Raw genomic sequence first — 25,878 nt, 5'->3', positions numbered from 1 at the left:
GTCAGGTCTAGTCTGGTCTAGTCTGGTCAGGTCTGGTCAGGTCTAGTCAGGTCTGGTCTAGTCAGGTCTGGTCAGGTCTGGTCTAGTCAGGTCTGGTCTAGTCTGGTCTGGTCTAGTCAGGTCTGGTCTAGTCTGGTCTAGTCAGGTCTGGTCTAGTCTGGCCAGGTCTAGTCAGGTCTGGTCTAGTCAGGTCTGGTCGAGTCAGGTCTGGTCAGGTCAGGTCTGGTCAGGTCTGGTCAGGTCTAGTCAGGTCTGGTCAGGTCTGGTCAGGTCTAGTCAGGTCTAGTCAGGTCTGGTCAGGTCTAGTCAGGTCTAATCAGGTCAGGTCAGGTCTGGTCAGGTCTGGTCTAGTCAGATCCGGTCAGGTCGAGTCAGGTCAGGTCTGGTCTAGTCAGGTCTGGTCAGGTCTGGCTTAGTCAGGTCTGGTCTAGTCTGGTCAGGTTTGGTCAGGTCTGGTCTAGTCAGCTCTGGTCAGGTCTGGTCTAGTCAGGTCTGGTCTAGTCTGGTCAGGTCTGGTCTGGTCTAGTCAGGTCTGGTCAGGTCTAGTCAGGTCTGGTCTAGTCAGCTCTGGTCAGGTCTGGTCTAGTCAGGTCTGGTCGAGTCAGGTCTGGTCAGGTCTAGTCAGGTCTGGTCAGGTCTAGTCAGGTCTAGTCAGGTCTGGTCTAGTCAGGTCAGGTCTAGTCTGGTCAGGTCTGGTCAGGTCTAGTCAGGTCTAGTCAGGTCTGGTCAGGTCTGGTCTAGTCAGGTCTGGTCTAGTCTGGTCAGGTCTGGTCTGGTCTAGTCAGGTCTGGTCAGGTCTAGTCAGGTCTGGTCAGGTCTGGTCTAGTCAGGTCTAGTCTGGTCAGGTCTGGTCTAGTCGGGTCTGGTCTAGTCAGGTCTGGTCTAGTCAGGTGTAGCCACGTCTGGTCTGGTCAGGTCTAGTCAGGTCTGGTCTAGTCAGGTCTGGTCTAGTCAGGTCTGGTCAGGTCTAGTCAGGTCTGGTCAGGTCTGGTATAGTCAGGTCCGGTCAGGTCTGGTCAAGTCAAGTCTAGTCAGGTCTGGTCTAGTCAGGTCTGGTCAGGTCTAGTCAGGTCTGGTCGAGTCAGGTCTGGTCAGGTCTAGTCAGGTCTGGTCAGGTCTAGTCAGGTCTAGTCAGGTCTGGTCTAGTCAGGTCAGGTCTAGTCTGGTCAGGTCTGGTCAGGTCTAGTCAGGTCTAGTCAGGTCTGGTCAGGTCTGGTCTAGTCAGGTCTAGTCTGGTCAGGTCTGGTCTAGTCAGGTCTGGTCTAGTCAGGTCTGGTCTAGTCAGGTGTAGCCACGTCTGGTCTGGTCAGGTCTAGTCAGGTCTGGTCTAGTCAGGTCTGGTCTAGTCAGGTCTGGTCTAGTCAGGTCTGGTCAGGTCTGGTCAGGTCTAGTCAGGTCTGGTCAGGTCTGGTATAGTCAGGTCCGGTCAGGTCTAGTCAGGTCTGGTCAAGTCAAGTCTAGTCAGGTCTGGTCTAGTCAGGTCTGGTCAGGTCTAGTCAGTTCTAGTCAGGTCTGGTCAGGTCTAGTCAGGTCTGGTCAGGTCTAGTCAGGTCTAGTCAGGTCTGGTCTAGTCAGGTCAGGTCTAGTCTAGTCTGGTCAGGTCTAGTCAGGTCTAGTCAGGTCTAGTCTGGTCTAGTCTGGTCAGGTCTGGTCAGGTCTAGTCAGGTCTGGTCTAGTCAGGTCTGGTCAGGTCTGGTCTAGTCAGGTCTGGTCTAGTCTGGTCTGGTCTAGTCAGGTCTGGTCTAGTCTGGTCTAGTCAGGTCTGGTCTAGTCTGGCCAGGTCTAGTCAGGTCTGGTCTAGTCAGGTCTGGTCGAGTCAGGTCTGGTCAGGTCAGGTCTGGTCAGGTCTGGTCAGGTCTAGTCAGGTCTGGTCAGGTCTGGTCAGGTCTAGTCAGGTCTAGTCAGGTCTGGTCAGGTCTAGTCAGGTCTAATCAGGTCAGGTCAGGTCTGGTCAGGTCTGGTCTAGTCAGATCCGGTCAGGTCGAGTCAGGTCAGGTCTGGTCTAGTCAGGTCTGGTCAGGTCTGGCTTAGTCAGGTCTGGTCTAGTCTGGTCAGGTTTGGTCAGGTCTGGTCTAGTCAGCTCTGGTCAGGTCTGGTCTAGTCAGGTCTGGTCTAGTCTGGTCAGGTCTGGTCTGGTCTAGTCAGGTCTGGTCAGGTCTAGTCAGGTCTGGTCTAGTCAGCTCTGGTCAGGTCTGGTCTAGTCAGGTCTGGTCGAGTCAGGTCTGGTCAGGTCTAGTCAGGTCTGGTCAGGTCTAGTCAGGTCTAGTCAGGTCTGGTCTAGTCAGGTCAGGTCTAGTCTGGTCAGGTCTGGTCAGGTCTAGTCAGGTCTAGTCAGGTCTGGTCAGGTCTGGTCTAGTCAGGTCTGGTCTAGTCTGGTCAGGTCTGGTCTGGTCTAGTCAGGTCTGGTCAGGTCTAGTCAGGTCTGGTCTAGTCAGCTCTGGTCAGGTCTGGTCTAGTCAGGTCTGGTCGAGTCAGGTCTGGTCAGGTCTAGTCAGGTCTGGTCAGGTCTAGTCAGGTCTAGTCAGGTCTGGTCTAGTCAGGTCAGGTCTAGTCTGGTCAGGTCTGGTCAGGTCTAGTCAGGTCTAGTCAGGTCTTGTCAGGTCTAGTCTGGTCAGGTCTGGTCAGGTCTAGTCAGGTCTGGTCTAGTCAGGTCTGGTCAGGTCTGGTCTAGTCAGGTCTGGTCAGGTCTGGTCTAGTCAGGTCTGGTCCTCTGGCCTGTTGAAGTGGCCAGCTGCTCTGCTACGTTAAACAACAAGGGCCATGACACCATGACAGATGCACCTGAATTGTCTCTCTCCTCTCTCTGTGTCCTGTAACAGATGTTACACAGAATACGCAGAAAACATCCCACCCAGCATGTAGCCTGCTCTTTCATAGTAATCTGTGTGTGTGTTGGCCTGGTTTCACCTGCTGACCTCTGCACCCTAGACCCGGCTGTGTTGGATCCACAGCAGCTGTTGTTTAACCACAGGACCTCGGCTTCCAGATAGCTCTACCCATAATGCACTTGTGCTGTGCTGTGAGTCAGGCATCCCAACGGGCTCCTAAAGGGTCCCAGCAGCAGAGAGAGAGCCACAGAGATCTGCTCCTGTAGATGATCTAATTTATAGCCAACACAGCTTCCTGCTGTCTCTGCTCCCTTTGTGTTCCAGGGGGGAGGGGGGGTTGTGTTGTGTGTGTGTGTGTCGTGTTTGCCTGTGTCACAGCCCCCCCCTCCCCCCAGCTAGAAATGAATGTTTCTGTGTTCAGCTCGTCCTCTCATACAGTATGTGTCTTTACATCTCCTCACAGCGAGGCAGGCAGCAGGCTCAAAGTGAATTGGTGTGTTTGCTGTGATTATTCCTCAATAAATTGGTAGAGGCACTGAAAGGCTCAGTGTTTCATCCCCTGTTGTGCGGTGCAGGGCTGCCTGGAGACATCTGTTTCGTCGTCGATCTCCCTGGTGTCATCCCCCTGTTTTGTCTTGATTGCATCTCTCTTTGAGAGAGTGATAGAGTGAGGAGTGGTCCACTCCTCTTCCTCTGTCAGTACAAGGCTAGAGGACACTAATGCAACAGCACCAAACCGCTTCTACTCTCTCCATTCTTTCTCTCCCTCTCTCAAAACCAATCAAGGCCATATACTGTGTCAGATGGCCAATGGGTAATTATTATATTATAATTATTATATCTGGCTGAGGCTTCTGTGGAGAGATTCCACTGTAAGTAGAATTCTAGGCTGGCTGAAGCTGCATTAACTTATTAGCTCCAACTTTTCCTGTGTCTCCTCTAATGACCATATTATTTCACCTCCAGTACATCATCTGAGTGTATTTGCAGAGTTTCTCTCAGTCTCTGGGGTTCCCTGAGGTATCTCAGTCTGTGACACTGACTTGGTTCTGTTCTGTCTGTCTGATTAATAGACAGGTTCCGCTCACACACAACTTCCGTTCCAGTGATTCCTGTCAGGATCTGTCCGTTCTGTTTTCCTCTCGCTCTGTCTTGTCCAAGCTCGTTCCACCACAGATGTTGCGATTGACAGGAGGACACACACACACACGAGCATTGTTGCATCCATATAGAAAGAAGAAACAAATACATTGACTTTGAGATAATTCAATAAAAAACATACGCACCAAACGGCTACGTGTCTAGATCTGTTGTGAGGAGACGTGAGGGACTCATTATTCCATCTGAACAGATAGAAGAGGAGGGATGTGGAGAGAAGAGAAGAAGAGAGAAGAGGAGAGATGTGGAGAGAAGAGGAGAGATGTGGAGAGATGTAGAAAGAAGAGGAGAGATGTGGAGAGATGTAGAAAGAAGAGGAGAGATGTGGAGAGGAGAGAAGAATAGAGAAGAAGAGAGAAGAGGAGAGATGTGGAGAGAAGAGAAGAAGAGAGAAGAGGAGAGATGTGGAGAGATGTGGAAAGAAGAGAGAAGAGGAGAAATGTGGAGAGAAGAGGAGAGAAGAGGAGAAGAAAAGAGCAGAGAAGAGGAGAGAAGAAAAGACAAGAGAAGAAAAGAGGAGAGAAGGGAAGAGGAGAGGAGAGAAGAGATATAATGTCTATGTGTGGTTGTGTGTGTTTTGTAATGTTGTGTTGAACATGTGTCAGACCATTTCCCTTTGATGTGTATGTTAGAGTGTTTGTGCCGTGGTCCATGCCCAATTGTTCCTACGGCTGGCTAGCTAGCTGACTGGAGCGTTAAAACGCAGCACAGGCTACAGAGGAGCTCACTACAGCTCCAACACATTACCCAATCATCTCGCTAGTCTGAAAATATTTTAGCCAATCATCTATCTAGTGTGAAAAGATCTTATCCAATTAGTTCACTGGATCTCTTACCTAGTCAGCTGCCCCAATCATGTCTCTATTCTCTGCATCTCATACCAAATAAACTCAGTGTTGTCAGCCTCTTAGCCAGTCAGCTTACTGATCTCGCCAAGCGCATTGTTTTGGCCAAGGGGATTCAAAGTAACCCACCAGCATTTATTTTGTATGTTTGCTACATTTCTGTGTAAACTGCAGTCAGTGCTGCTACTGCAAATATTGACACGATATGAGGGATCAATTCCTCTTCCATGACTCATCACTCTGGTGATTAGGTTCCATTCAGGACTGACCAGAGCTTGTATAAAGCATAGAGCACGTTTATCAGTTCATTCAAAAAGATGACTGCTACTTTACAATAGCACACACTGCAGGCAATGTACATCATTTACATGGGGTGATGCATTATAGGCTCTGACCCTGGTCCACTACTGTATTCCATGCTAACCCAGTCACAACACACACACCCAACACACACACATACACACACATTTACACATCAAATCAAAGTTTATTTGTCACGTGCGCCAAATACAACAGGTGTAGACAGAGTGAAATGCTTACTTACAGGCTCTAACCAATAGTGCAAAAGGTATTAGGTGAACAATAGGTAAGTAAAGAACTAAAACAGTAAAAACACAGTGAAAAATAACAGTTGCGAGCCTATATACAGTAGCGAGGCTATGTACAGACACCGGTTAGTGAGGCTGATTGAGGTAGTATGTACATGTAGATATGGTTAAAGTGACTATACATATATGATGAATAGAGAGTAGCAGTAGCGTAAAAGAGGGGTTGGTGGGTGGTGGGTGGCGGGACACAATGCAGATAGCCCGGTTAGCCAATGTGCGGGAGCACTGGTTGGTCGGGCCAATTGAGGTAGTATGTACATGAATGTATAGTTAAAGTGACTATGCATATATGATAAACAGAGAGTAGCAGCAGCGTAAAAAGAGGGTTTGGGGGGGGGCACACAATGCAAATAGTCCGGGTAGCCATTTGATTACCTGTTCAGGAGTCTTATGGCTTAGGGGTAAAAACTGTTGAGAAGCCTTTTTGTCCTAGACTTGGCACTCCGGTACCGCTTGCCATGCAGTAGTAGAGAGAACAGTCTATGACTGGGGTGGCTGGGGTCTTTGACAATTTTTAGGCCTTCCCCTGACACCGCCTAGTGTAGAGGTCCTGGATGGCAGGCAGCATAACCCCAGTGATGTACTGGGCCGTACGCACTACCCTCTGAAGTGCCTTGCTGTCGGAGGCCGAGCAGTTGCCGTACCAGGCAGTGATGCAACCAGTCAGGATGCTCTCGATGTTGCAGCTGTAGAACCTTTTGAGTATCTCAGGACCCATGCCAAATCTTTTTAGTTTCCTGAGGGGGAAGAGGCTTTGTCGTGCCCTCTTCACGACTGTCTTGGTGTGTTTGGACCATTCTAGTTTGTTGGTGATGTGGACACCAAGGAACTTGAAGCTCTCAACCTGCTCCACTACAGCCCCGTAATTTGAGAATGGGGGCGTGCTCGGTCCTCCTTTTCCTGTAGTCCACAATCATCTCCTTACTCCTGGTTACATTGAGGGATAGGTTGTTATTCTGGCACCACCCGGCCAGGTCTCTGACCTCCTCCCTATAGGCTGTCTCGTCGTTGTCTGTGATCAAGCCTACCACTGTTGTGTCGTCTGCAAACTTAATGATGGTGTTGGAGTCGTGCCTGGCCATGCAGTCGTGGGTGAACAGGGAGGACAGGAGGGGACTGAGCACGCACCCCTGGGGGGCGCCAGTGTTGAGGATCAGCGTGGCAGATGTGTTGCTACCTACCCTCACCACCTGGGGGCGGCCCATCAGGAAGTCCAGGATCCAGTTGCAGAGGGAGGTGTTTAGTCCCAGGATCCTTAGCTTAGTGATGAGCTTTGAGGGTACTATGGTGTTGAACACTGAGCTGTAGTCAATGAATAGCATTCTCACATAAGTGTTCATCTTGTCAACGTGGGAAAGGGCAGTGTGGAGTGCAATAGAGATTTCATCATCTGTGGATCTGTTTGGGCGGTATGCAAATTGGAGTGGGTCTAGGGTTTCTGGGATAATGGTGTTGATGTGAGCCATTACCAGCCTTTCAAAGCACTTCATGGCTACGGACATGAGTGCTACGGGTCTGTAGTCATTTAGGCAGGTTGCCTTTGTGTTCTTGGGCACAGGCACTATGGTGGTCTGCTTGAAACATGTTGGTATTACAGACACATGTGATAAGGTCAGGACAGCCACCCGTGTAGAGTGAGTGTAAGTTTGTGCGGAAGCGTTTATGGATGGTAGGAAACATTGCTGGGCTGACAGCAGAGTGCCATGTCAACGGAGAGCTAGGTGGGGTCCAGCCCTGCTGCTGTTGCTGAAGGCCTTAGTGTTAACACTATCCTCCATTAACTGTCCTCTGTTTATCAGACCGGCTGGCTGGCTGCATTACGGCTCTTGTCCCTTTTTGCTGCTATAGGCTATTGCTGCTGCAGGCGTACAGTAATCTGGGAAGCTAATCACATGACTAGGGACAGCCAATGAATGTGACCAGTGGTTAAATAAGGTTGTTGTCTTAATAATGTAGCCGTTTTAGGAGCTTTAGGGTGGACTGTTAGTTGTCTGTGTAATTTAGCTCTGCACTATTTTACCCACACATCATATTTACAGTTGGTTGGTTATCACTGTATCTGCAGTCCCTGGTGGAGTGCTAAGTCAGTCAGCGTGGTGTTACACCCTTAAGTGCCCTGACACCTCTGTTGCCGAGTGATTTGGGTTCCTACCAGATCCTCAGTCTGATAGGCTATCTGACAGAGTTTACTACAACATAGAAACAGGATGCAGACAGCCTCTGGGCGGGCCGGGGTTCAGAAGCTCTTAGAGTCCATTACTCCTCTCTCTCCTGTCCCTGGGCCCCATTCTAACCAGGTTTCCATCGGCCCAGCCGCGCTCGGGCTGGATAGGGTGACTGTATCCCAGACGATGAGCAGGGCCGGGCCAGGCCGGTGGAAAGACTCCCTGCTAAGTGAATCATCGGTGTATTCTGAGAAGAGAAAAGGCAGACATTCAGGCTGGTCGATAAGACGGGGAAGCTAAGCAGAGCTTTGTCCATATCGCCCAGCTCTAGTTTTATATATCTCCTCTCTCTGTACGTCAGAAGGAATATTCTGTCTGGGAGAAAAAGGCCTGTCTGTTCTATTCCTGCTCTGCCTCTGAAATATTTACATGGAAAGAATAGAACCCAGAGGACTGGAGACAGAGGGAGAAGGAGAGGAGACCCCCCCCCCCATCCTGCCCATTGAACAAGGGATGGGAAGGAGAGGGTGAGTGAGTGAGGAGAGAAAGAGTGATGGGAGGGAAAGACCAGTGTTAATGTAAAAGATAATTCCCTTTGCATCAAGTATAGCCTCCATCCACAGGTAAACATAGAGAGAGAGAGAGAGAGAGAGAGAGGAGCATGCAAATGAAGACATTAGCTGAGAATAGATGGTATTGGGAGATGGAGAGAGGAGGAGAGGAGAGGATGATTGTAAAGCTAGTTGTTATCTGTGAATGAGCTGAGGTATGACAAGACACAGACACAGACACACACACACACACACACACACACACACACACACACACACACACACACACACACACACACACACACACACACACACACACACACACACACACACACACACACACACACACACAGACACACACACACACACACACACATACACACACAGATACAAACACATCACAGGGGATCTACTCTGATGCAGGAGCTATAAGCATCACTTCACAGAATGCATTGTATTTGACATGCATCTTAACAGCTTCTTTCATAGCACTAATACAGTTAGGTAGAGGTGTCTATCATATAAAATACACATATACTGCTACGCAATACAGACATGTCACATTGCTATTCAGATATTCACTGTCACTCTCATTTTCCCACTGACACTTGTAGATGGAGTGATGGATGTGGAGACAGAGGGAGGAAGTGACAGAAAGATGGATGTGTGTTGGTTGCCATGTTAATTCCACTTTAATGAAGTGTTTTGGGAGTACATTGAGAGTGTCTGGAGACTGGGACTCCACCCTGGAGTAGAGGGGTTCTCCCTGGGGGAGAGAGACAGACAGGAGAAGGAGACTGGGACTCCACCCTGGACTAGAGGGGTTCTCCCTGGGGGAGAGAGACTGACAGGAGAAGGAGACTGGGACTCCACCCTGGAGTAGAGGGGTTATCCCTGGGGGAGAGAGACAGACAGGAGAAGGAGACTGGTAGACCTTACATTACATAAAATTACAGCCTCTCAGGGTTGTACAAGACCTCTAGCATATTTCTCTCTATGTCTCTCTCTCTCTCTCTCTCTCTCTCTCTCTCTCACTCACTCTATCTGCCTCTCGTTCGCACTCTCTCTCTCTCTCTCTCTCTCTTTCTTGCACTCTCTCTCGCACTCTCTCTTTATGTCTCTCTCTTCATCTCTCTCGCACTCTCTCTCTCGCTCTCTCTCTCGCTCTCTCTCTCGCACTCTCTCTCTCTCTCTTGCACTCTCGCTATGTCTCTCTCTCCATCTCTCTCGCACTCTCTCTCTCTCGCACTCTCTCTCGCTCTCTCGCACTCTCTCTTTCTCTCGCACTCTCTCTCGTACTCTCTCTCTCTCGCTATGTCTCTCTCTCCATCTCTCTCGCACGCTCTCTCTCTCGCACTCTCTCTCTCTCGCACTCTCTCTCTCTCGCACTCTCTCTCTCGCTCTCTTGCACTCTCTCTCGCACTCTCTCTTTCTCTCGCACTCTCTCTGTACTCTCTCTCTTGCACTCTCTCTCTCTCTCTCTCTCGCACTCTCTCTCTCGCTCTCTCGCTCTCTCTCGCTCTCGCTCTCTCTCTCTCGCTCTCTCTCTCGCACTCTCTCTCTCTTTCGCACTCTCTCTCCCTCTCTCACTCTCTCTCTCTCTCCATCATCTTGACAGTCTGTGTATGTTTCTTCACTCAATGAGGGCAATGGCTGTTTCCCGTGTATTTGTTTGAAGAGCAGGAAGTGTAGCTGTAGTGGGGTGTTTAGAAAGACGTGTCCTGTCTGACTCACACTGCTATGTTTCAGGTGGACATCCTCCAAAACTCGGGGCTTTGCTCAGAAAAATGATGTTTGAGTTCTTCCTCAGCACAGCATGGTCCACCAATCACTATGTTCTCCCTCTCTGTTTTCACGTTCAGATGAACTACAACAACACCATCTACAAAACATTTGATCGAAAGGGAATGTAAGTGGTGGCTAGTGAGAGAAGCTATAGGAAGACAGGCTTATTATAATGTCTGGAATGGAATAAATGGAACGGTGTAAAACACATCAAACATATGGAAACCACACGTTTGACTTCATTCCATTAATTCCATTCCAGCCACTACAATGAGCCTGTCCACCTATAGCTCCTCCCACCAGCCACCACTGATGTAAAGATAAAGTTTGATTGATGTCCAAACTCTCTTCTCTACCCAGCTGTCTGACTGACAGAGAAACTCTCTTCTCTACCCAGCTGTCTGTCTGACAGAGAGAGAAACTCTCAGAGAGAGTCTGACAGAGAGAAACTCTCTTCTCTACCCAGCTGTCTGTCTGACAGAGAGAGAAACTTTCTTCTCTACCCAGCTGTCTGTCTGACAGAGAGAGAAACTCTCTTCTCTACCCAGCTGTCTGTCTGACAGAGAGAGAAACTCTCTTCTCTACCCAGCTGTCTGTCTGACAGAGAGAGAAACTCTCTTCTCTATCCAGCTGTCTGACTGACAGAGAGAGAAACTCTCTTCTCTACCAAGCTGTCTGACTGACAGAGAGAGAAACTCTCTTCTCTACCCAGCTGTCTGTCTGACAGAGAGAGAAACTCTCTTCTCTACCAAACTGTCTGACTGACAGAGAGAGAAACTCTCTTCTCTACCCAGCTGTCTGACTGACAGAGAGAGAAACTCTCTTCTCTACCCAGCTGTCTGACTGACAGAGAGAGAAACTCTCTTCTCTACCAAACTGTCTGACTGACAGAGAGAGAAACTCTCTTCTCTACCCAGCTGTCTGTCTGTCAGAGAGAAAAACTCTCTTCTCTACCCGCTGTCTGTCTGACAGAGAGAGAAACTCTCTTCTCTACCCAGCTGTCTGACTGACAGAGAGATAAACTCTCTTCTCTACCCAGCTGTCTGTCTGACAGAGAGAGAAACTCTCTTCTCTACCCAGCTGTCTGTCTGACAGAGAGAGAAACTCTCTTCTCTACCCAGCTGTCTGTCTGACAGAGAGAGAAACTCTCTTCTCTACCCAGCTGTCTGACTGACAGAGAGATAAACTCTTCTCTACCCAGCTGTCTGTCTGACAGAGAGAGAAACTCTCTTCTCTACCCAGCTGTCTGACTGACAGAGAGAGAAACTCTCTTCTCTACCCAGCTGTCTGACTGACAGAGAGAGAAACTCTCTTCTCTACCCAGCTGTCTGTCTGACAGAGAGAGAAACTCTCTTCTCTACCCAGCTGTCTGACTGACAGAGAGATAAACTCTTCTCTACCCAGCTGTCTGTCTGACAGAGAGAGAAACTCTCTTCTCTACCCAGCTGTCTGACTGACAGAGAGAGAGCATATCGGTACTTTATCTGAGGCCCATCTGATACCACAGGAGAATTCCTCCTCTTATTCCTCTTTGAGTAATAAAACGCCTGCTCTGTTTGGCCCTAGCAGGGGCCGGTTGGTTGACAGGTCCAGGAACTGGTTTGATGGATGGGAGTGTTAGAGCTTGTTCGGTCTGAAGTGTCAAGCTCTGCCTGAGGAGCTGAAGTTGCTTCCCTCAGTCTTCCTGTCAGTCTGAATACGGTCAGGAATATTGATGCTCCAGATGCATCCGGCTGGCCAGGGTCCTTGGTCTGTGGACCGTGTTTCAGACCCTGTAGCTCGATAAGACGATAGCACACCCCTATCCCCTCACAGCAAGCCCCAACACACACATATCCGCTGCTCTGCTTAATCCTCCATACTTCACTCCCTCTCTCTCTCATGTCAGTTTCTCTCTCACTTTTCTGCCCGGTACCTCTGCAGCCAATCAGAGAGCAGAGCCCGGTTCAAACACCCCCCTCCTCCCCCTGCAGCTGTGCCCTGTGATTGGCTAGAAGCTCCCAGATCTGGAGTCTGACAGACAGAGCTCTCTCTGGAGTGAGCTCTGAGCTGTGTTCCGTTCCGAATAAACGTCAGGAAAAGATGGGGAGAGGAAAAGAGAGGGAGGAGATGGGAGGGGGACTCTCGAGTGTGCGTGTGAAATGACAGAACGAGTGCTTGTGTATGTGTGCGTGCGTGTATGTGTGTTTGTGTGTGCCAGTTCCTCTATATCTCATACTCTATGTGCGTAAGCACTTGTATGACTTTGCATGTGTGTGAAACAGACAGAGAGAGAGGGAGAAGGGGGGGGGGGAGGAAGGGAGAGATCCATGCCATTGTCCGGCCCAGGCTGGACAGTGGATATGAGGACAAAGCTGGCAGCCATTACAAAGAGCTTTCTGGGGTGATAATCTGCAGCTATGGCTATTCTCTGTGCCTCATTTTCCTGGAATGCTCTTATTCAGAACCAGGGCTCACACACACACACACACACACACACACACACACACACACACACACACACACACACACACACACACACACACACACACACACACACACACACACACACACACACACACACACACAGGATTAGCATGTAAGGCTTCCATAGAGAGCATTATTATACAAATAGTTCCTCTCATTACAGAGGCTATTGACCCAGATTGTCACTGTGCTGCCAGTAGACCAGAGTCAGAGGCTAAACACTAATAAGCTAATGTTAGCACTAGCTTCATCTAGCTGCATCAGTCAACAGAGGCTGCTTGAGAGTCAGAGGCTAAATTCTAATGACTGATGTTAGCGCTAGTTGCATCATAATCCACGTTTACACACATTTAGCTTGGCTGTTCACATTCAGTGCTGCCGTCTCTTCACTGATTGGGCCGTGGGCAAGGTTAATGATAATTGCAATGCAGGTGCATCTGTCTCTCCCCCTCTCTCTCTGTCTTTCTCTCCCTCACTCTGAGGCATAGTGCTACATTTGAATTAGTGTATGGGTGATATAGCGCTTGATTGTGTTGTAAAGTGGGGGAGAGCAGCAATTTGGATGCTTTGAGCTAATTAGCCGGTTAGTGCAAAACGATAATTACCTTGGTAGGGCACTCAAATATTGTGCAGCATATTAAGTTGAATACTGTCACTATTATACTGCACCTGTGATGAAGCCTTTTCATTGTCTGATGCAGGTGCTTGATTATATAGTTGGCTTTACCAGTCTGCCCTGTGTGATGATAACATTATCAAGGAGAGGCCTTTAAATTGTCCCAGTATTGTGTGTAAGTAAGTAGCCTTGGCTTGTGCGAGCCAGAACGGCTCATAGGAGCAGAAGCCTATTTCCTGTTTCTGTAGCGTGAAGCAGCTTGATGTACTAATACACCCCCTGGACAGGACACGAGTCTATCGCAGGGCCTTACCCCCAATCTATCTCCTTAATGCTAAGTGCCAAGCCGAGACGCATTGGGTCCTATTTTTACAGTAACTGTAACACGCTGTCGTACACGTCGATCCAGAGCATCCCAAACATTCTCAATGATGACATGTCGGGTGAGTATGCAGGCCATGGAATTGTGTACAGATCCTTGCAACATGGGGCCATGCATTATCATGCTGAAACATGAGGTGATGGCGGTGGATGAATGGCATGACAATGGGCCTCAGGATCTCGTCACGGTATCTCTGTGGATTCAAATTGCCATCAATAAAATGCAATTGTGTTCACTGTCCGTTGCTTATGCCTGTCCATACCATAACCCCACCGCCACCACGGGGCACTCTGTTCACAACGTTGACATCAGAAAACCGCTCGCCCACACCACGCTGTCTGCCATCTGCCCGGTAGTGTTGAAACCGGGATTCATCTGTGAAGAGCACACTTCTCCAGCGTGCCAGTGGCCATCGAAGGTGAGCATTTGTTTATTGAAGTCGGTTACGACGCCGAACTGCAGTCAGGTCAAGTCCCTGGTGAGGATGACGAGCATGCAGATAAGCTTCCCTGAGAAGGTTTCTGACAGTTGTGCAGAAATTCTTTGGTTGTGCAAACCTACAGTTTCATCAGCTGGTCTCAGACAATCCCGCAGGTGAAGAAGCCGGATGTGAGGTCCTGGGCTGGTGTGGTTACACATGGTCTGCGGTTGTGAGGCCGGTTATACGTACTGCCAAATTCCCTAAAACAATTTTGGAGGCGGCTTATGGTAGAGAAATTAACATTCATTTCTCTGACATCATTCTCTGGTGGACGTTCCTGCAGTCAGCATGGCAACTGCATGCTCCCTCAAAACTGCACATTTTAGAGTGGCCTTTTATTCTCCCCTGCACAAGGTGCACCTGTCTAATGATCATGCTGTCTAATCAGCTTCTTGAAATGCCACACCTGTCAGGTGGATGGATTATCTTGGCAAAGGAGAAGTTCTCACTGACAGTGATGTAAACAAATTTGTGCACAAAATTTGAGAGAAACAAGCTTTTTGTGTGTATGGAACATTTCTGGGATCTTTTATTTCAGCTCATGAAACACGGGACCAACACTTTACATGTTGCATTTATATTTATGTTCAGTATACATGCCATTTGCTTTATAGAAGCTACATATTTTTATAATTTAATTATAGGTAGGCCTTTTATTCCAGGCTTTATCTAAATATTCTGCAAATGGAAATACATGTACAAAATGGACAAAAAACCATTTCAGTTTCTCGTCATCACTCAGCCACATAATGCTAGGGTATATCTGGTGTGCTTTCTGGAATAAGAACAAGCATTTATCGTGGTAGAAAGGGCAATAGAGGATAAAATGAGTTTCTTTCTCTATTTCTTCGAGGTCACAATAGTTACATAGTGTTTCCTCTTCCATTTCACCACAATACCGACCTGTTTCAATACGCAGAGGCAATATTCCTGATCTTGCCTGTTTCAATACGCTGAGGCAATATCCCTGATCTTACCTGTTTCAATACACAGAGGCAATATCCCTGATCTTACCTGTTTCAATACACAGAGGCAATATCCCTGATCTTACCTGTTTCAATACGCAGAGGCAATATCCCTGATCTTACTTGTTTCAATACGCTGAAGCAATATCCCTGATCTTCCCTGTTTCAATATGCAGAGGCAATATCCCTGATCTTACCTGTTTCAATATGCAGAGGCAATATCCCTGATCTGACCTGTTTCAATACGCTGAGTCAATATCCCTGATCTTACCTGTTTCAATATGCAGAGGCAATATCCCTGATCTTACCTGTTTCAATAAGCTGAGGCAATATCCCTGATCTGACCTGTTTCAATATGCAGAGGCAATATCCTTGATCTGACCTGTTTCAATATGCAGAGGCAATATCCCTGATCTGACCTGGTTCAATATGCAGAGGCAATATCCCTGATCTGACCTGTTTCAATACGCTGAGGCAATATCCCTGATCTGACCTGTGCACATATCGATCTTTTGCTTTTAGGTAGGTTAAACATAATATATATCTCACACACACATTCACCCTTAACAAAAGGTTCTCAATTTGGGGTTTTCATTAATCTCCTCCACCCATTTATTCCATATTTCATTATCAGTTGTTTTTGAATAGTGTCCATGTCGAAATGAATTTGGTTTTCGTACGAATCACAGTCAAGACTGTTGGAAAAGGTCAGACACTTCAGTTGCCCAGGCTCCCCCTATGGATAGATCCCATTGAAAAACATTGCTGGCTACTCTGGCAATTCGCATATCCAACTGTCTAGTCCAGTCTCACCATACACGCCTTTTCCATCTCACCTCCAGCCCATGTCTCCAGGTATTGCCAGTATAGGTGCAAACTTGTGGATATCTATAAAGCAACATAGTGCTCTGTTATGGACATGTTTGTTTTTGAGACACCTCTTAGCACCCCACACTCCTGCTGAATAGCCCAGAACAGGACACACGCATGTCTGATACAGTTTGGAATTCGTGGCATAACCAATATCTTTGAGTGTTTTTGTTTTTCCTATAACTCCCCCAAGAGCTCTACTTGTTGAGTCGGCCAGGGCAGATGTGCCATATAGAAAGGTCATAAAAAAGACCCAAATATTTATAATTGCTAGTAAACTCAAGAATGTCTTCACCAAAACAAAACTTCTCTCTCTTAGTACCTGTGTGTGTGTGTGTGTGTGTGTGTGTGTGTGTGTGTGTGTGTGTGTGTGTGTGTGTGTGTGTGTGTGTGTGTGTGTGTGTGTGTGTGTGTGTGTGTGTGTGTGTGTGTGTGTGTGTGTGTGTGTGTGTGTGTGTGTGCGTGTGTGTGTGTACCATATTCTCAGTGTATCAGCACAAATTACTGAGCTCCGTAAAACAATGCAAACATTAAACAATTGGCCCTATCACAATGAGCCTACAGTTCTCATCCAACAATTTGCATATATAGTGTTTTTTCTTCGATAAACAAAGTCTGCCAAACAATTCAGGAAAATTGACATTCTCCTTCTGAGAACAGAAGACAAGAAATGAGTTGTGTCTCCTGTGAATGACAATGCTTTTCTCTAGAACATTGCACTCTGTGTTACAGTAGATAGAAAATAGAATCAAACAGAATGTAGTTGGAGAGGTACAGAGAGAGTGTGTTTTAGGGAACAACAGTACAATATATTGTTCTTGTCTATCAGAGATGAAGGACGAGAGATTGCTCTGAGTGAAAGGGTCTGAAAACACGCTAGCTGAATGTGATGGCGAACGTGTGAGTGAAAGTTTTTGTAAGCATGTGTTGATTTGAGAAAATGTACAGTACATGTAGTGTTGAGCCGAGGACTGATGTCTCTCTCTCTTCCTCTCTCACAGTCTCTCTCTTTTCTTACACATCTCGCTCTCTCTCTCACACACACACCTATTCCCCTGTGTGTTAACTAACTCACTCTCTCCCCATCCTGCTCTCTCCAGTTCTAATCTGATGCCGAGGCTGAAGGAGTCTCGCAGCCACGAGTCGTTGCTCAGCCCCAGTAGTGCTGTGGAGGCCCTAGACCTCAGTATGGAGGATGAGGTGCTCATCAAACCTGTTCACAGCTCCATCCTCGGACAGGACTACTGCTTCCAGGTGAGGAGGAGCACAGCCATAGAAGTGCATGCACACACACACACACGCACACACACACACACACACTCACAAACAGACACACACACACAGACACATACACGTACATTAAAGAGATACTGCGATTATATGCTACCGTACCTGTAGACTTCTAGTCATTGCGCTAACACTAGTTAGCATCGCAAAACTACCTCTAACTTCCTTCATACTACACACAGAGACATACAAATAGTATCCACAAGTTTATCTGACTCTGGGAAAGTATAACATTGCAGGAATCTCACAGTATCCTTTTAAGCGCACGAACACACACACAAGCGAACGCACACACACAAGCAAACACACACACACAAGCAAACACACACACCAGCAAACACACACACAAGCAAACACACACACATGCACTCACGGCATCTAGGGCCAACTACTACGTTTACAGTTTTACATTCAGCAGACACTCTTCTGGCTTGCCTGGTTAAATAAAGGTACAAAGAAAATGTAAACGATTATCCAGAGCGACTTACAGGAGCAATTAGGGTAAAGTACCTAGCTCAAGGGCACATCGACAGATATTTTTCCACACCTAGTTGGGTCGGGGATTCGGACCATTGACCTTGCGGTTGCTGGCCCAACGCTGTTAACCTCTAGGATACCTGCCGCCGCAAGTCAGGTACTGCAAATACACAGACACACAAGTACATACATGCTTGTATGACCAATGTGCTTTATCCTGGGCCAAGATACTGCTGACATGAGAGAGATAAACACTAGAGACACATTCACTTCAACATTCACCCACACAAGACACCTGGCAAGGCCCTCTTCATTAAGAACACCCTCTCACATACACACAAACCACAGGAGCACTGCCTTGAGATGAGCACCAGTAACCATACACACACACAGCAGGACCCTGGCTCTAAAACGAGCCCTGCTGGCAGTAGACACGGTGCTGAGAGGAGAGGAGAGTGACTAAGCACTCTGAGCTCTTTCTGTGAGCAGGTTGAGAGGTAAAAATAACCAGCCACTCTCTACCGTGGACCGAAGAGACTTTTACTTATCGCTATCACTCTCATCGCACGACTCTCATATCCTCTCTCTTGTATCCATCTGTCTTCCTCTCTTTTTATTTATTTATCTCTCTCTCTCATGTCCAACCACTACCGAGTGCTTTACCCAATTGCATTATTCAATGATTCCTCATGCAACTCCATCAACCCTCTGTCAGACACCTTATCTCTCAGCACAATGTGTGTGTGTAGTCTAATATTCATAAATCAAGATACGATTGATTGTACGATAGTAGTGTGTTTCCTCTTTTTAGTCTGTGTATCTCTTGTATCCTGCATCGGTTCCCCGTGTATGAAGGACAGTATTCAGAGTGTTGTGTTTCTCTGGGTTTCAGGTCACCACCTCAACAGGAAGTAAATGTTTCTCCTGTCGATCTTCATCAGAGAGGGACAAGTGGATGGAGAACCTGAGGAGAGCTGTCCACCCCAACAAGGTGAGACCAGGGGTCTGAGGTCTAACGTTACAGAAGGTTGCCGATAGAAATTCAACGATTAGTGTATTGGATTGATTCCAATCTTCTTGTTCAAGTACAAAGACAGAAACAGAGGCCGTCTGGATTCCAATTCCATCACTCATCTTAACTCAACAAGGGGCCCAGGGAAGATAGCAAGTGACCTGATTGAAACAGAGCAGCTGAGTCAGACACTTAGTCAGACAGAGAGTTAAATCATCCACAGTGTCTGGTATTGTACTGTATATCTGCAGTGGTAGCACCCCCAGAGAGCCAGAGACACAGAGCCATGGGAGAACACAGTCAGAACAGTCACCAGACTGCCAAACAGAGGACCCAACACTTTTCCTTTAATCACAACAGCGCAGCAAGACGGCAGGCGAGCGGCTAACATATGGCTCCCTGCGTCAAGCTAAGAAATAATGCAAATCTGACAGCGCTCTCCCGCATTAATCTTTTATTATTTAACAAACTACTTTTTAATTCGAACTTTAAAGAAGTTTACCGAAAATCCAGAAACTCCCAAGTGATCCCATATATCGAAACTTTCTCTCCCTGTAGTGCTGTACTGAAACATCGGCAAAAACAGGTCACGTGACTACTGACGTTGCTGGATGGAGTCCTCACTCTGCTCCGTTGCCAATGAATTCATGATTCAGAAATCCGCAAAGTGTGGACAAATTCGTTGTTTTATTCTTTTATTTTTGTCAAAAGTACTATCAGTTTTAAGTCACGAAATGTGTACTTTTCAACCTAAAATATGAGCGATTATTTGATATAATTATTTTATGTAGCTGACTGCCATAGTAACGGAGATGGGTAACAACTGTGCATGTGCGCCCTCGTGGGGGAGACCCTGCTACGTAGAAACTTCACAATATGTTATATGGAGCTTGATGTCACAGATTTTTTTTTTGGGGGGGGCTGGTACAATAATTACAATATAGCAATTATACACTGGAATGGTAGATGTGCAGAAGATGAACGTGCAAGTAGAGATACTGGGGTGCAAAGGAGCAAGATGAATAAATAAATACAGTATGGGGATGAGGTAGTTGGATGGGCTGTTTACAGATGGGCTATGTCAGAACCGTCCAGAGTAGTGATGCTGGACGGGCGGGCAGTGATCGGTTGAAGAGCATGCATTTAGTTTTACTTGCATTTAAGAGCAGTTGGAGACCACGGAAGGAGAGTTGTATGGCATTGAAGCTCGTCTGGAGGTTAGTTAACACAGTGTCCAAAGAAGGGCCAGATGTATACAGAATGGTGTCGTCTGCGTAGAGGTGGATCAGAGACTCACCAGCAGCAAGAGCGACATCATTGATGTATACAGAGAAGAGAGTCAGCTCGAGAATTGAACCCTGTGGCACCCCCATAGAGACTGCCAGAGGTCCGGACAACAGGCCCTCCGATTTGACACACTGAACTCTATCAGAGAAGTAGTTGGTAAACTAGGTGAGGCAGTCATTTGAGAAACCAAGGCTGTTGAGTCTGCCAATAAGAATGTGGTGACTGACAGAGTCGAAAGCCTTGGCCAGGTCGATGAATCCAGCTGCACAGTAATGTCTCTTATCAATGGCGGTTATGATATCGTTTAGGACCTTGAGCGTGGCTGAGGTGCACCCATGACAAGCTCTGAAACCGGATTGCATAGCGGAGAAGGTATGGTGGGATTCGAAATGGTTGGTAATCTGTTTGATAACTTGACTTTCGAAGACCTTAGAAAGGCAGGGTAGGATAGATATAGGTCTGTAGCAGTTAGGGTCTAGAGTGTCTCCCCCTTTTGAAGAGTGGAATGACCGCAGCATATAATTTTAAAAAGAGAGGGTCCAGATTGTGTTAAATAAACATAGGCTATATAGTCTTTTGGGCTAATGTGAAAACAAACCCACTAATGGTCCCGTACATTGAGGTATATGATGAGTTTATTCATCAAAGTAAAGTTTAGCTACTTACTCGTTAGATAACTGTCCATTTGGTCTAGCTGGAACAGGGGTCATTCTCTAATTTGTTTTTGGAATACAGCATTTTTTTCCAGGACACCAGAATTTCTGTGGGATGCAAAATTCCTGTAGTCGCAAAAGCAAACTGCTCATCATCATCATTAACTTCCTCCGTTTCTGTAAGAATTGTAGTCACGTATTCAAATTCTCTGCAGCACAAATATTCCTCATTCGCAGCATTGGCACGCAATTGCTACAACTGCACCACCAGTCTATGTTGATTTTGGGGATGGGTTGTGGCTGTGGTCCAGCTACTGCTTCAGCTGCGGTGGCTAGAACGGCAGTGGCCATCTGAAGCTCAATTTGCCTAAATTCTTCATCCAAATTCGTGGGGCTCAAATAAATATGATTTCAACGACACCATCAGCGCTCCTTCAGTAGTTTTCTTCATCACCCGCGAGTATTTAGTCATCAGGCTTATTTGAAGGTTGTTGTTTACTTGGTATAACGAATGTGTAACGCTGTGTTCACATCTCCGCTGAAAAAAGTTGTTACCCATTTCCGCTGCTGTGGCAGTGGGCTACTTAAAATAATTATATAAAATAATTGCAAAAGTTTTAGGTAGAAAAGTACAGATTTCCTGACTCAAAACCGATAGTACTTTGACAAAAATAGCTAATTTGGCCGTACGCTTTCAATAAAACAACACATTTGCCCACGGATTTCTGAATCATTAATTCACTGGCAACAGAGCAAAGTGAGGCCTGCATCCAGCAACGTCAAGAGTCACGTGACCCATTTTTTAGGCTGTTTCAGTACAGCACTACAGGGAGAGGGAAAACTTCCCTGAACTAGTTTCAATGTATGGAATCACTTGGGAGTTTCTGGATTTTGGGTAAAAATCTCCTTTAGGAAAAAATGTAGGCAATAACCTTGAAGTGTTTTTTTTTCTCAAAAGACCTCTGGCAGGGATATGAATCTTTCCATCTCTGCCTCACAAGTCTTTAATTATTTAGTGATTTTCCACAGATTAGATACAGTGTAGGTTTGCTTGTTTGTCCGTAAACATCGGCGCTTGAAAGGGAAAGGGGGTAGTTGTCCAACTGAATGTATTCAACTGAAACTGATATTAGAGCATTTTTAAAATGAGAAAAGGAGGGGAAAAAGTATTTGTAGTGGGTGTAAAATAACGTGCAATATCCAAAACAGTCTGAAAGCCATTTGCTGAGTTCTATTCATGAGAATGTTATTGTATTACTGTTTCCATTAAATACATTTTGCATAATGAACTGTATTTTTATGCAGAATCTACCATTGAGTACTATTAACATATGCATTTTAATCATCTATTTATTAATGTGTAATGTCTTAATTACCCGTTATAAAGTATACTAAACTCCATCCACTCTCCCTGCACTCCAGTAAGTCCAACTTAAATCCAGCACATCTCAAGTATTTTTTTATATTTTAGATATGTTGCTGTCATTTTTTTCTTTTTTGGAAGGCTCAGCAACTACAATGTTTACAGAGAGAAGCACCACATTCCCATATAAACTTTGGGTAGCACCAACATACCTGCATACTATTTGAGATATGTATTAGATCCAGGTCTGGCTACCATTGACCCTAACCTCTCCTCTTCTCTCTCTCAAGTATTTGAGTTACAGTCAGTATGTACTAAAGTCTAGACCCAGGTCTGGGATCCACCCTGTCCCTAACCCACCCCTCCCTTTCTCTATCCCCACACAGGACAACAGCCGTCGGGTGGAGAACATGCTGAAGCTGTGGATCATCGAAGCCAAGGACATTCCGGCCAAGAAGAAGTACTTCTGCGAGCTGTGTCTGGACGACACCCTGTACGCCCGCACCACCTGCAAGCTCAAGACCGACAACGTCTTCTGGGGCGAGCACTTTGAGTTCAACAACCTCCCGGCTGCCAAGAGCATAACGGTCCACCTCTACAAGGACTCGGACAAGAAGAAGAAAAAAGACAAGAACAATTACATCGGACTGGTCAACATCCCAGTCGCCACGGTGACGGGGAGGCAGTTCATGGAGAAGTGGTACCCTGTAAGCACTCCGACGCCCAACAAGGGGAAGACGCCAGGGCCCATGATTCGGATCAAGGCCTGCTACCAGAGCATGAACATCCTGCCTATGGAGATGTATAAGGAGTTTGCAGAGTACACCACCAATAACTACATGTTGCTGTGCTCTGTGCTGGAGCCTGGCATCAGTGTTAAGAACAAGGAGGAGATGGCTTCTGCACTGGTCCATATTCTACAGAGCACTGGCAAGGCCAAGGTAGGAACCTAGCGATCATAAAGGTTACTCTACACACATTTACTTTTGTTTTACAAATGTTTTGGTTCAATTCGCTCTCAATGTTTCCTGTCTGAGACTTTGCTCAAGGTAGCTAAGGTGGCTAAGTAAGTCCTTTGTGCAACACACAGCTATCAGAACTCAGCTTTTATTCTGTATTACAGTGGTATTCAATGTCACCGAGTTCAAACTGAAGGCAAGTCAACCTCATGAATGTGGTCGAACTTGACTAAATGCTTTTTTAATATTTGACCTGGGCCAGCAGCTGTCTCAGCAGAGCCAGAGGCCAGAGAGGTTATTTCCTGTTTGTTTAACAGAGTCTTCACTTTTTCCTTTTAACCGCTAGTGGAGCAGATGGGCTCATGTTAGTTTAACAGAGAAAGTATTAGATCCCAAACTGCTGTTAATCCACCCTCAGTTCTCCTTAGTTCACTTTCCTTCAGGGTTGTAAAGCTCAGAGATGTTTGGGATGGATGTTCAGCAGAACTAAAGAGAAGAGAGGCACTGGTACACCTGCTTCTACACCTGCATTACTTGCTGTTTGCGGTTTTAGGCTGGGTTTCTGTACAGCACTTTGAGATATCAGCTGATGTAAGAAGGGCTATATAAATACATTTGATTTGATTTGGTATTAGCTGTTGTGTTAGCAGGCCAAGATTAACCCACTGTGTTAGCATGGTGTTTTCAGCTTGTTTTGGGGTCGGTTTGGGGTCATTTCTGAGAGATGATCTCAGAAATGAGATCATCTCTCAGTGTGGTAGAGTCTACACTCTACCACACTACCACACCCACTCTCTCTCTCAAGCTATCATATTGGCTACCTACTGCAATGCCTGTTATTGTACTGTATGCAACATTCATTGGCTGCTGCCTCGGTGAGAGGAGGGTTCTTTCCTCTTTTCTCTTTATGTTATTTTCCAGTTGCCAAGGACAACTTGAGCGCAAGCCAGCCAGCAAGGACGCTCTTGACATTGTCTCCTGAACAGAGCTTTGAAGCTCCCTGACTTTCTCTCTCTGACTGACTTCATCAGACTGCCATGATGAACGATTAGTACTTAAGAGGTCCTGCTGAGAGCTGCAGTAGACTTTCACTGTCCCTGCACTGGGTTGGTCAGACATACACGCTAGAAAGGCCCTGTACGTCTCTGGAGAAATGGCCACACTGTTAATTAGACCTAATTAATTTCAGTGTCCCTGAAAAGTGTTAAACCTTCCTCTCTCCCTTACTTCCCTCTTTCATCTGCCTGTCATCTCCCATGGAGACGGGTCGTAAAACGTTAATACCAGGCAGAGAGACACTGTTTCAAAGTTGATTTTCACCATGGACGGCTTCACGGGACTTTGTCCCCACTAATCTATATTTCCTAATTTTCTCTACAAACAATTATTACGAGCAGACTAATTATTGAAAAGCCAGTAAAAGCTATTAAAGGGATAGCCAGAATCCAATGGATACATTTAGCCTGGTCAGGAATATATTGACTGATTCATTTATTTACAACTGTTGTCTTTTGGGGTGTTAGTTCGGGTGGCTTCAGCAAACCTCATCAGACAAACAAACTACCCTTCTCCTGCTGAAGATTTCTCAAAACAGGAGAAATTATGGAAAACTTCTCTCTAGAGGGTGCTCTGTGTCCCTTATACTGCTTTGAACATTTCATGTGTACACACACACATCTTAGCTTTAGATTTCCCTGGAATCCTAGGCTACATTATTGATGGTGCACTACCCAGATTGTAGCCCACAGCACCACAACACACCCCAAATATTCCCAACTAATAGTCCTAAAAAACATTCCAAAGTACATCAGACCCAGACTTAATGAAGCTAAACCACGTGATGTATATTCCAAATCAAAGTTTATTTGTCACGTGTGCCGAATACAACAGGTGTAGGTAGACCTTACAGTGAAATGCTTACTTACAGGCTCTAACCAATAGTGCAAAAAAGGTATTAGGTGAACAATAGGTAAGTAAAGAAATTAAACAACAGTAAAAAGAAAGGCTATATACAGTAGCGAGGCTACATACAGACACCGGTTAGTCAGGCTGATTGAGGTAGTATGTACATGTAGATATGGTTAAAGTGACTATACATATATGATGAATAGAGAGTAGCAGTAGCGTAAAAGTGGGGTTGGCAGGTGGTGGGTGGCGGGACACAATGCAGATAGCCCTGTTAGCCAATGTGCGGGAGCACTGGTTGGTCGGCCTAACTGAGGTAGTATGTACATGAATGTATAGTTAAAGTGACTATGCATATATGATAAACAGAGAGTAGCAGCAGCGTAAAAAGAGGGGTTGGGGGGGGGCACACAATGCAAATAGTCCGGGTAGCCATTTGATTACCTGTTCAGGAGTCTTATGGCTTGGGGGTAAAAACTGTTGAGAAGCCTTTTTGTCCTAGACTTGGCACTCTGGTACCGCTTGCCATGCGGTAGTAGAGAGAACAGTCTATGACTGGGGTGGCTGGGGGCTTTGACAATTTTTAGGGCCTTCCTCTGACACCGCCTGGATGGCAGGCAGCTTAGCCCCAGTGATGTACTGGGCCGTATGCACTACCCTCTGAAGTGCCTTGCTGTCGGAGGCCGAGCAGTTGCCGTACCAGGCAGTGATGCAACCAGTCAGGATGCTCTCAATGTTGCAGCTGTAGAACCTTTGAGGATCTCAGGACCCATGCCAAATCTTTTTAGTTTCCTGAGGGGGAATAGGCTTTGTCATGCCCTCTTCACGACTGTCTTGGTGTGTTTGGACCATTCTAGTTTGTTGTTGACGTGGACACCAAGGAACTTGAAGCTCTCAACCTGCTCCACTACAGCCCCGTCAATGAGAATGGGGGCGTGCTCGGTGCTCCTTTTCCTGTAGTCCACAATCATCTCCTTAGTCCACAATCATGTCATATTCACGTCCATATTTATACTGTATGGTTTGTCCTTTACGAGCTACAGATGAAGCCTTGGGCCAAACTCCCCTTTGCTCTACTCTACACAGGAGTTGGGTTCCCTTTCCTTCTACATAATGTTATTTTCTGGCTGTCTTTTTCATCCAGGTCTATGATTTCTCCCTGGCCACAGCAACCAAATATTTATTTACACAATATATGTAATCTATTGTATATAA

General features: G+C 46.5%; 1 protein-coding gene across 9 annotated transcripts in view; it reads left to right on the top strand.

Annotated features, from left to right (window-relative positions):
• LOC106568602 (disabled homolog 2-interacting protein) overlaps positions 1–25,878 on the top strand; it is a 237,122-nt gene that overhangs the window by 172,601 nt on the left and 38,643 nt on the right. For all 9 annotated transcript variants that reach the window (XM_014139089.2, XM_014139084.2, XM_014139105.2 and 6 more), the window contains 3 exons: positions 16,821–16,974; positions 18,377–18,475; positions 22,186–22,740. In XM_014139089.2, coding sequence (XP_013994564.1) covers positions 16,821–16,974; positions 18,377–18,475; positions 22,186–22,740 — 808 coding nt within the window. The remainder of the gene's footprint in view (positions 1–16,820; positions 16,975–18,376; positions 18,476–22,185; positions 22,741–25,878) is intronic.

Source organism: Salmo salar, chromosome ssa01 (assembly GCF_905237065.1).
Source record: "Salmo salar chromosome ssa01, Ssal_v3.1, whole genome shotgun sequence".
Taxonomy (NCBI): Eukaryota; Metazoa; Chordata; class Actinopteri; order Salmoniformes; family Salmonidae; genus Salmo; species Salmo salar.
Note: the sequence above shows the minus strand (reverse complement) of the source record. Positions and strands in the feature narration are given on the sequence as shown.